A 12109-nucleotide genomic window follows, 5' to 3' on the forward strand; every position below is an offset into this window, starting at 1 on the left:
AGTTAGGATTGTTTATCCCATTTTACGCATATCTATATTGTTTTTATCTGCCATTTCATTGATAGGCATCCTCAGGTCCTCTTACAATCCAATCTGCCCTCAGTCTCACTGCTCTGAACAACTCCATGCCATCAGCAAATATTGCCATCTCCCTGTTTGCCCTCTTTCCAGGTCATTTATGAATGTAAGAACAGCAGAGCTCCAGCACAGACCCACACCTAACTCTACCATCAACCTCCCTCTGTCTTTTAGCCCTGTTCTCCATTCCACTCTATTAACCATGAATTTCTTCCTGTGAAGACTTTCTCTCTTATGCCATAGGTTTTAATTCCCTTAAAAACTTTTGAAGAGGGACTTTGTCAAGACTTCTTTAAAACCCAAGTAAACTCTTACCAACGTTTGTAAAACTGGTACCCACTCTTTACAAACTCTCCAAAATAAGCTAGCATTACACTTCCAGCATAGAGCATCCCACTGCCCACAGCCACTTTGCTCTTCGAGCAGCCCTTTTGACTTCTCTGTGTTCCTTGCTTCTCTGGTAAGGACACTAAACCCAAGTACATTATCTCTAAGTACAACTTCTCAGGAAGTTCTGTTGCTTTTGATACATTATGAACATTAGCAGTTTTCAACCCTGTGTTTCAGGTCAATGGAAAAAAAAAAAAAAAAAAAAAAAGAGAGAGAGAGAGAGATTGACTGCAATAAGAGGATTTATAAATTTGTTGTCAAAAAGCAAGGCTGAGTCACTGAGGCAGATAACCAGAAAAGTAGCAAGCACACAGGCTTATTTTTGTCTTAGCCCTGAAACTCTTTTTTCTATAGTAGAGGCTTCCATACTGATAATCATATAAGATCTTGTGATCTAATTTGCTGAGGGTTTGACCTATGAGAAATCGCTGTAACAGTGTAGGATTTCTTTGCAGTATGGACGTGTTGCTTGTACACAGCTCTGTAGGGCTTGGCTGCTCAAGGCTGTTTCAATTTTTAATGAAAGACTCCTAGAGATGAAATATTTAACACCTCTTTCTGTAAAGTCCAGCTCCCCTTACTACCACCACATTGTAAAGGGCAGCGATACTGCTCATTGCTCTAAGTGGTTTAGAGTAATGCGTAATAAGAAAGCTTTTATATTTAAAGCTGGATATAGTTTGCCAAGATCACTCACCTTGAACTGAATCCTGCAGTCAGAGGGAGTTTCAATTAATAGGAAGAGTTTAATCAAGTGAGAACTGAGCAAAACCTCACTGACTTGTCTCTTTTGAGAAAATCCTTTAAAACTCAAGAGAACCCCCTGACAATGATTATAGGGTATATAGAGAGAGATTCTTTAAGGCACCTGAAAGAGAAATTAATTGTTCTACAGTCTGTCCAGAGGTGACAACAATTAGTGCCAGACCCTTCTTTTGATTAATTTAAAATTTCCCTGCTCATTTCTGGGAGAAATCTTTAAAGAAATCTATCCCTTACAGTATGCATTTTCCCTCCTGAGAATTGGAAGGGTTTCTACTCTATCAGTGGGAAACTGTGGTTCAGAACAAGAAACTTCAAACATGAGCTGGCTCCAATGGAAACCCACAGAAGCTGGTAATCTGTGTGCATTACAGTGCTGGCTGATCAATAGTAATTCAGGGATAGAGTGGCGTATCGTCAACTGAGAAATATTTCAAGGCTTGATTAGTTGTGCTCCTTTTCCATTGGGACCGTAGTGCAATCTTCACTTATAAAGACATGTGATCTGAAAGCCTGAGGCAGAACAACCCTTGTTTTTGCAGGAGAAGCTTTTCTAGGATGCAAAAGCTTTTACATCCTCATCCTTGTTTCTAAAAGCTGTGTCTTCTTCACAAAATTAAAAACAAAAAAAAGTGAGCTTAGGATGGCATCAACATCACAGCCTCTGCGAGGTAAAAGGGCATGTAAAAAAATATTTTGGGCAGTGTTTCCTCATGCCTGCTTCATTCTGTCTCTTGTGATCTATGCTTTTCTTGGGGCTCTCATGTTTTCCCACATTGAAGGTAACCGGAAGGTCAATTTAAGTGAAGGATATAGAAAATTTCTGCAGAAGCTGTGGCACATCTCCAGAAATTTATCAGGTATGTACTGGAATTTCAAAATGACTTAACTGCACAGGGAGTTACTAATTCTCTTGCTATTTGCATTAGATTTTTGGCTTTTGAAGACATTCTTCAAAATACTAACAGCTGAACCTGAAAACAGGATTGCCCCCCTGCCTAGCTAATGTTGGCTGTTGTTTGCTCGTCTTTCTTAGCTGTGATTTTTGACTGAAAGCTTCCCTGGTCCCTGTGTTCCTTCCTGAAAAGACTATTCCTGAGGTGCCTGTCTTCTCCCTTTTGCCGAAGTTACCTAAGTTTCTTAAAGAGCAGCTGAAATTCCCATGGTATTTCCTTCTGATTGCTGGGGACTGAACCCTCTGTGTCTCAGAAAGTCTCTCCCAGCTCCCTCTTCCCATCTCTGAGCTTCCCTACCAGCCCTCTGGCAATGGGATGCTCAGATGGAGGCAGGTGCAGTGCTGCGCCCCAGAGCAGTGGTGCCGATGAAGGGGTTTAGAGGGGAAGAGACGGGGTAGAAACAGTCCTGAATCTGTGTTGGGGCTTGTACACGGGCTTGGACTTTCATTCAGGTAGCTGTGCTGACACGATAATCTCTCTTTGGGGCAAACATCCCTGTAGATAATGTCCTGCCAAGCTGAGCTCAGCCATGGGGAGGAGGAATGAAGGGTGCAGGCTGTGGGATTCACAGTGGGGCACTGGGCAATGCTGCACGAGTGGTTCATATCAGTCATGGACTGACAACCCCACATTTCCAGTGTCTTTGGGTTAAAAGAAGACTAATCTCCTGGGGAGTCCAAATTGAAAGAGGACATTCAGGTTGGAAACTGAACATGCAATTGTCCTATCCTGCTTCTTTATGCTTATTTTTGTGTCTTATTTTTACTTTGTTGGAGCATAGCTTGTTTATTTATTCCTTGTTTCTTTATTCACCAAAGGTGCTGGACCCACCTAATTGGTGGAAAGGGGAGGATGAGTATTTTTATCTTCTAAAAGAGTACAAGCAAATCCTCAGCTGGAGTAAACTTCACTGGAATAACAGGCTGGCTGCTCCCTGAGTGGTAGTCTGTAAACACTCACTATATCTCCTGTTGTTAATGTAACAGATAACATGACAGAAAATGAGGAGATATTTAAGGAAGAAATCCATGTACTGCTCAACACAGCTGATCAAGACTGGTTTGTCAATCCAAAAGACAGATGGACTTTCTTTGGGTCTCTCTTTTTCTGCTGCACAGTCTTCACAACTGTGGGTAAGTTCAGAGGTAAAGTAACTCCCTGCAGAATCAACTACTGTTGCTGCTTTGGCTAATGTATTTCTTCCAGGGAATTAAAAAGCCCCACACCGAAAACCAAAACCAAATCCCCATGAATTTTTCTCCTGGTATTGACGATGAGTCTTTAAGGGGTTCTGCAAACACAGATTGCAGAGATGTACCTGAGTCAGAGAAGCAAGACAGAATTCTGTAACTAGTGATGATGAGTAGCGATGATACATTCTAATTAGTTGCATCATTACATGCATACTATAATGTACTCATTTGACATGTACACAAAACTAATATATTAAAGTAAAAAGAAACCTCCATTTTTCAGTCAAACCATATTCTGCCCACTATTGTGTCTTATGTTGGGTAATGTTTTATTCACTGGAAGAGGTAATTCATTATGCATATATCGTTTTTCAATTGCTTCCCTGTTATTTATGTCTAGCCTAGCTTTGTAAATCTCTGGCTCTATAATTAACCATGCTGTTGGTTTTTGCATTTCTCTGGGTTAACAGCACAGGCAATGTTTAAGTCACACCTCCAAAATCTTTCATTCTGACTTCATATTTCAAAGGAGGACCTAGATCAAATAGAAACATCTGCTCTGGGTTTTGGCTCCCTCTGCATTGCTAAATACAACTCCTCATGCTCATTCCCAAAGCTACTTTTATCCCTTGGCTAATCTTTCTCAAATGCTGGCAAGTACAGACACTGGCTATCTACATTTGTCAGAATCAAAGCTGGATGGGAAATAGTCCCACATCATTCTATCAAACTGCAAAGACATTTCTCCACTGTATTAAGTAAGATATACTCAAGATCCCAGCCTGGGTATGCCTCTTAATGCAAAAGAAAAACTGAACCTCATAAAAAAGCTTATCCTGTACAAGGAATAGTGTGAGAGTTAATATGTTCACTTGGAGCACGTAGGAGACCCTCGTGCACTAAGTCACAGCAGAGGCTTGAACCTCAGGCTCAGCTTCTTGCAGCTCCTGTGTTTGAAGACAGATGTCTAGGTCATCAGAGACACATTCAGGAGATGCAGACCTGAATCCTCACCCCAGTGAATATTTCCTAGTGCAAACACAACAGCTAGGAATGTTTGAAAGAGGATATTTTATCAGAAAGCTTTGACTTCAACAAGCCCTATGGTTGAAACTTCTTGCCTGGGTATACTTACCGGTCTCCATTGACATGGGGCTTTACAAATGTCCCCATACACGTTGAGCCAACATATTTATTTCTAAACTGTCATTACTTTTGTCCTTCATAGTGCTGAGCAGTAACACCACTTCCTCATGTTTTGAGATGAGTTTTGGGATAGGAAGCCTAGAATCTTTGTGGTTATTTCCATTGTGGTGGGTTTGTTACTTGCAGTATTAGGAACTGATAAATCACTTCAGATGAGAGTCAACTTGCCTACCTGTGATTATCTAGGAGAAGCAAGGCGTCTGATCGGTGCTCTGAACTGCTGTCTCTTCACTCCCCATGGAGGTTACATAGTGGCTCAGTGAGGCTAGATTTCTGAAGAGCTAAATTTAAGCTCAAGATAAATTTTAACCCTTGAAACTTTACTAAGTATTTTTAATACATGGAAATTGAAGAAAAAAGAAAAAAGAAAAAAGAAAAAAGAAAAAAGAAAAAAGAAAAAAGAAAAAAGAAAAAAGAAAAAAGAAAAAAGAAAAAAGAAAAAAAGAAAAAAGAAAAAGAAAAAAGAAAAAAGAAAAAAGAAAAAAGAAAAAAGAAAAAAGAAAATCACTCTGTACAATAACTACAATAATTAATCTTTCCCAATTGCTTCAGCAGTAAGCATTAGCATTCCCAGTTAGCCAGTGGGGAACAGAGTGACAGAGAATAAATAGCTTTTCAGTGCCTCACAGCAAAGGAGGGATCAAGGTTGGATTTAGACCAAAGGCTATGGCAGCCATTAGTGAAAACAAACATGAATGGATGAAGAAAACTAAGGAAACCATACTTCAACATATGAGCTAATAATATTACAGGCTAAGTACCTGGTCTGGAAGATCATGTAGAAAAGAACAATGTTTTTGAAGAAAGAGAAGAATTGCTTCATGTCTTTTTGGAGGATGAAGAGTAAAATGGGTGTTAAAATTTAATACCATTAATATAATGCTGATGTTTTCTCCCACTGTAATGGAAAAGCACTAACTTACAATTTAAGTTTCACATCCAGTATTTTAGAGGAAGGAAATACAAATACTCAAATTGCATTTAGGGAAAAGACTTATCTTCTTCTACCATTTAATGTATCATAAAGGCTGTGCATCTGGTAGTACTTCTCTATTTGTTGTAATTGATATTTGTAGACTTTAGAATAAACATGCATTTCCTCATGTGATAAACATATGCTTCCTCACTTGATCCTTTGCTTTTCTGAGTACATTTAAAAGACCCTGAAAACTGTGAAGTCAGTGCAAACAGAATGTCGATACAACCTATGCCATTAGGGCTAGAACTGATGAACTAGGGACAAATCGAAATTCTGTTATTAGCTTACTGTTTGCCACAAGTCGTTTTGGCAAAGAAATTAAGTTTGAGGCATGGGTCTCACTGTTCCAGTCTGATCCATAGTGCTGTCCCAGTTTCAAAATTCAGTCATCCGGATCTGAATCTTCCCAGAGCTAAGGGAGTTTCATCCCCCCCCCAGATCATTCAGTCATACTGTGAGAACCCGGAGGCTGGCCAGGAGATGATCCCCCAGATCCTCATGCACCGTCTAGTCTCTGCCCCCAGCATCAGATGTTGTCTCTCCGAGCTCAGCCCTCAGCTTAACTTCCCTGTGGAGGGACCCATGAGCCCAAGGCTCTCTTGCTGTCTTCCCTTTTGGATTCTTCTTAACCCAGACTCCCAGATCAGGAAATCTTCTTGATAACAGTGTCCAGGAGGACAGAGGCTGCACACCGATCTTGGGCTGGCCCAAACCTTTTGTTTCTCTTCTCTGAATGGCTTCTTGTTGTCAGGCAGTTAAGTCAAACAGCCAATAAGGTGTAGATAAACTAGGAAGAGTTAGTTCAACAGAACTGGCAAACTCCAAAACTCCAAGTTCTTGAAGAGGTAGGATGTCTGCATTAATAGCCAGCATTTGAGACTCAGAAATTTTAATAGCTTCAAAGCAAAGCCAAAAACAACAGCATGCTCTGGACTAAACATTGACTTTTAAAACTGACAGCAATAAAAAAGCTCAGAGGATGTGAATACCTAATAAATCACGATGTTCTCTTTCTTTCCCTTTCCCTTCTCTTCCTCTTTTTGTTTTTGTTCAAGGTTACGGTAATACCTATCCTGTGACACGGATCGGAAAATACCTCTGTATGTTGTATGCTTTATTTGGCATCCCTCTGATGTTCTTGGTCCTGACAGACATGGGAGACATCCTTGCAACCGTCTTATCCAAATCTTACAATGAATTCAGAAAACTACAGTCAAAAATTCTAGCCTCTAGACTCTGTTCTGGATCCACATGTAACAAAGGGGATGAACTGAAATCCAGAGCACAGACTAAAGTAATCATCACTGAGCCCTTGACTATTATGGAAGTGCTGAAAAGTCAGCCAGGTGTTAAAAGGAGGCCAACCAAATATCGCAATGCTGAAATTTTTGAAATGTTAATTGCCAGAGAAAATGAACACAGAAAAACAGCAATAAATAAAAGCATTGAGAGATGGAGTTCATGTCCTGAACTAGACAGGGGAAAGACAATGACCAGAGTAATTGAGAATTTTGACAAAATAGGGCAACAGTTAGAAAAATTAGATGTGCCCATTGTATTAATGGTGCTAGTTATCTTTGTGTACATCTCCTGTGCAGCTGCTATTCTTCCAAACTGGGAAACCAGGCTGGATTTTCAGGAAGCCTTTTATTTCTGTTTTATCACATTGACAACTATTGGATTTGGAGATACACAACTGGAACACCCCAAGTTTTTCTTGTTTTTTTCCCTCTATATTATTATTGGCATGGAAATTGTCTTCATCGCTTTTAAACTGGGTCAAGACCGCTTAATTGTTTTGTATAAAAAGGTGATTTCATTTTGTGGGAAGAAAAAGATGCCATTGAAGAAGGTATATCCAAAATAAGAGTGGTGGTTTCTCCTTCACTCATAAGCATTGGCCACTTCAATGAGATGAAACTGTTCGTTTCTGCCTTGGGCTGGCAGGAAGCATATTTTATTCTGATTTCTTCCAAGAATCTACTGTAAAATGGCTAAATACCTCAGGAGGCATTTGGTCATCTCCAGGGAGTACGTTCCAACAGGGTCCCAACTCCTAAATAATAAATAAAGATGACGCATGATGAAAAAGCAGATGGCTCTCTCTGCCAGTGCTCCCTAGCATCTTTTGCAAAGCTCTGACTTTCAGCAGCCTTTCTGTCCTCTCTCCCATAGCAAGGCTATTTTGGGTGGGGTTTTTTTCAGCACTTGTCCAGGCAAGGCCCAGATCACTGTCTCATCCTGCCACCCTGTCTGCAGCCAGGGACAGCTTGGCTGTGACTGTCAGTACTGAACTGTGACAGCATGCTACTGCAATATGCTTCGTCATCAGAGCCAGCTGGGAAGAAGAAGTACGAACCCAGCTGTTCTTTGGTCATGACCGCATGTATTGCAAATATTGCACCTTTGTGCAGGCCAGAAGAATTTTAAAGTGAAAGGAAGGTCCCCAAATTTTCACCTCTTTCTCTGTCTCCTGTCCAGAAGTCAGTCAGAAAATTGTTGATCTGTTCAGGGGTGAAACCACTCCTTTTCCATCATGATTTATCATATCTGTATTCAGCCCAGAATTGATATGTGTCCCATGGCATCCAGATACAGAAGTGCTTATGACAAGTTCTGCTCTTGAGATGCCCATCTCAAGGGGGAAGACATGCAGCAACCCTGAAGGTGACTACAGTCATGGATTGAAGCTCCATCTCTTTGCTGTTAAAGAAGCATGATGGTGTGGGGACACTGATCCCCAAAGTCCTCACTCCTAATCCAGGTTTTACTCTGCACAGACTGCTTGACTTCTGGGAGTTCCTTGACCCACTCATGGAAAGAAAAGCCTTCTTCTTTCACTGGGATGTGGTGAGAATCCTGTAGCACATACTTGTGGAGCACATTGATATGTGAATATTGGTGTTTCTTCAAAGTTTTGCTTATATTATTCATTATCTGAATTGAGCTACCAATGATAGATTTTTTTTTTCTGTCAAAGAAACCAAATACACATTTTATAAAAGAAACCACTGACTTTAATTAAACACCTCTTAACTTGTAAACTATCTGCATGCCCACTGAATGTGAATGGCATCTCTAGATATTAAAGCATGCTTGATTATGACAGACTGTACATTTTCCATAGCAAATTTGCCATTTGAAGCTGAGATTTTCAGAATATTTACATGGCACTTTACCTCTGTTACACTCCATGTACATGGTAATGTGTATTCAGTCCTTATTAATAATTAGTTGCCATTAAGCACTGATGATATGCAAAATGTGTAATGAATGATGGTATATAGAAAAGTGCTTTATAAGAATAACAATAAATAATAAAGCAGCCCGAAGGAACTCTGGTTAATTTCTTCATGTTTGCCATGACTTTGGCTTCACATACAAAGTCCTTCTATTCAGACCACTCTCATATTACTATATTTTATGTCTTTTGATTAAAATCAGTGTAGAACTTTGAACGCATGCCAAAGTTTTCAGAAATCCATGAAAAGACTCAGATGATTTAATGGGATTTGGATCAGAAAACTGCACTTCCTGCTCTTCAGGGTTTTTCCTTGTTGCATGCCTAACACTGCCAGCATTAGTAAGAACTGGTCTTTATATCATTTGACTTGTTTCTCTCATATCAGTGAGATCTCATTTATGGAGACAGATTAATAGTGAATTCATCCCCTATAGATTTCCCATTGATGTGGTACCTTAGGGAATTTTGGCTGGAATGGCAGTAAGGTTTCTACACCAAATCATTCTAGTTATGGCCAAGGGATGGCAGTAAACAGCCTTCCTTCATATAGAACCCGTCAGTTACGGAGGATAAAAAAGCATTTTATAGAAGGGGAGAGACCAAATCACGTCACCATGACCCTCTGTAAAATGATGGTGCACCTGCCTCTTGAATACAATGTGCAGCTCTGGTCCTTCACCCCCCAAATGATATGTAAAATTTGAAAAAAGTTTATAGGTCCTGGTAAAGGATGAACAAAGATAGGGAATAGCTTCCATATGAGACACACAGAGTAGCTCTCTAGTCTGGGAAGAGTCAGGAGACTAAAGGAGAGATGTGTCACATTATGAGGTCATGGAGGAAGGAAATAGGGAACGATGGAATGATTGTTAAACGTCTTTCATTATGAGAGCTGGGGCTGCCAAATGAAACTGGCATGTGGCAGGTTTAAGAAAAGAAACAGCAAGAAAAGAAAATGGTACTTCACACAACATATAATTAAGCTGTAGATACTCCTTGTCCTGGGAGGATGTCGTGATTAAAAGTTCACATTAGATCAATGGGAGATGGGACAAAATCATGAAAGAAAAACTTGAAAAACAATTGAATACAAAGATTACACTTCTAGCTCAATAATCACAGAGTTACAAATTGGCAGATGAGGAGGAAACATCTCTACAGACTTTCCTAGCCCTGTGTTCTTCCTTTGCAACCTGCTGCCTCTCAGAGACAGAATACAGGTCTGCAAGGTCTTGTTCTGACCTCATCTCAGTGCCTGTAATGCATCGAAAATGATTGTTATGTAGCTAGCAAAACATTCAGTAAATCTAATTTCTGAAGAGATATTTAGTTTCACATTTGCATGCAAGGTAGACAGACCAGCACATTCTAATTCTGTAAAACATACCACAGAAAAATGTGATTTAGGCAACACAACCAGCTTGCAGCTAATATCACACGGTCGTTTGTCTTGTGTTGTGGACCTAAAGGAGGGTGGACAGCCGGACACACACCCAAATGTCAGGGATAAAAAGGTATTTAGGTCTTCTACTCAGGTGCACTGAAGCATTGTTCCCACACAAACAGGAATATCTGGCCCTGATTTTCTTACTGTCAAAGCTGGAAGGCAGTTTCCCAGATGGCGATATGCAGCAGCCTTGTGCTGACAGTGATAGCAGAGCTTTGGCTGTGGAGCACGATCTGAAGGTAGCTCAGTAAATACAGCAACAGAATTAACGAAAATGAAACAAAGTAGTGAGTAGTGGCTCATTTAGTGAGCCTCGTGCATAAATATTTATGAGTTGACCGCTCTTACGGTCCAAATCCGAGAAGAATTCACCATCTCTGCCCCCAGAAGTTTCTATTCAAGAGAAATGACATGGAAATCAGCTTTGTTTGCATCAAAGCGGTACAAAATACTGCTTTTCATAACTTTTTTCCATCACGTGCTGCATGAGATGGTGGATTAGCCGTGAAGGGCTTCATGGAAGAACTTTTCTATCAGGAAAGACGTGACTGATGGGGAAAGACTTGCTTGATGTGTAACCCACAAAGGATATGAGTTATTACAAACCCAGCTGGAGAGCTTTACAGATCAAATGCACTTGGCGCTGAAGGATGCTGGATCAATCACTCCTGATTGGGCCAAGATGGCAGCTGTCACGAGCACTTAGGAGTGGAGAGGAGGGTATTCCTGGTGTGGGAATTACAGAGGGAAAGATGGAGGACTGAGCGGAAGGGGCAGAAAATAATCCTCGGGCAGAAGTATTAGAGGGAGAAAATGACAGCAACGGCAGAGGAAGGAACCATTTTCTGTATAGACATAAATATGGTGAAGAGATGCTTGAGAGACTGAAAATATGGTGCGGGCTGGTGTCTCTGGCCTGGGGAAGGTTTGTGCAGCCAGCCCACAGTTGGAGAGACCTTCTTAAATCAACATGGTGATCATGGTGGTTGGGCTCCAGTACAGGTCTCACCACCAACAGCCACTGGGAGGGCAGAAGAATCTGTGGAAGGAAGTCTGAGAGATAAAACAGTGGCAGAAAGAAGATACAGGGACTGGACTGAACGGCCATTGATGAAACTATCAGAAATATCCGTCTTATTCTCTGTTTTGTAATTTAAAGGATGACAACCCATTCAGAAGCATCTTTTACATGAGCAATACGTCTGAGGACTCAGGAAATTCTTAATGGGATGTAGGACTTGTCATCTGTGTGCCAGTAGTTCAGATGTAGTCCAGATTTTAGTCAGCTCAATGTTAATAACATCTGATAGCACTTTGATGGCCTTTATGCTTTTTCAACTCGTTCCAGGTGGAGATGCACCCACATCACAAAAACACTCTCATATAATGAACGCTAAGAGCACGCGTGGTGGCAGGCTCAGCAGAGGCAAAGGCTGAGACTCCAGCTGAGGAGTCCCTGCAAGTGCCCTTTGCTTCCAGGTTCCCAGCATACCTTGTGATCCTAATTTCCAGACTACAGGGTGCATCAAATGCAGCGTGTGTGGCTGTTGCGTGCAATATGAGTGTTCTGTGAACCCAGAAAGACGGCTCTTATGATCTTCCCTGGCTTTCACAAATTGAACACTTTTAGTTTTATGTATTATTCTTCCTTATTATTATCAACAAGTCATTATTATCAATAAGTTATTATTATTATAAGTTATTGATATCAATAAGTGATGATGATGATGATGATGATGGTGATGATGATGATGATATTACTATTATTAAGCAGCACCTCCACAGGCTGTACTCAACTGTTCTGCCAGGACATATTATATTCTAAGAGCAACTTAAAGTATTTAGTTAGGCTAC

At 40.6% G+C, this 12109-nt stretch overlaps 1 protein-coding gene across 2 annotated transcripts; it reads left to right on the forward strand.

Annotated features, from left to right (window-relative positions):
• Positions 1-1764: 1764 nt before the first annotated feature.
• Positions 1765-8891, forward strand: KCNK18 (potassium two pore domain channel subfamily K member 18). Of its 2 annotated transcripts, XM_026851725.1 has the most exons (4): positions 1765-1901; positions 2013-2090; positions 3173-3319; positions 6620-8891. In XM_026851725.1, exons 1-4 carry the CDS (start codon positions 1874-1876, stop codon positions 7429-7431), a joined length of 1065 nt encoding a protein of 354 aa, XP_026707526.1. In that variant the 5' UTR covers positions 1765-1873; the 3' UTR covers positions 7432-8891. The 2 variants fall into 2 exon arrangements, with proteins under 2 accessions (XP_026707526.1, XP_026707525.1); XM_026851724.1 differs by having other exon boundaries at positions 1765-2090.
• Positions 8892-12109: the final 3218 nt, after the last annotated feature.

The sequence above is a fragment of the Athene cunicularia genome, assembly GCF_003259725.1.
Source record: "Athene cunicularia isolate RWA chromosome 6 unlocalized genomic scaffold, athCun1 chr6_part1, whole genome shotgun sequence".
In the NCBI taxonomy this organism is placed as follows: Eukaryota; Metazoa; Chordata; class Aves; order Strigiformes; family Strigidae; genus Athene; species Athene cunicularia.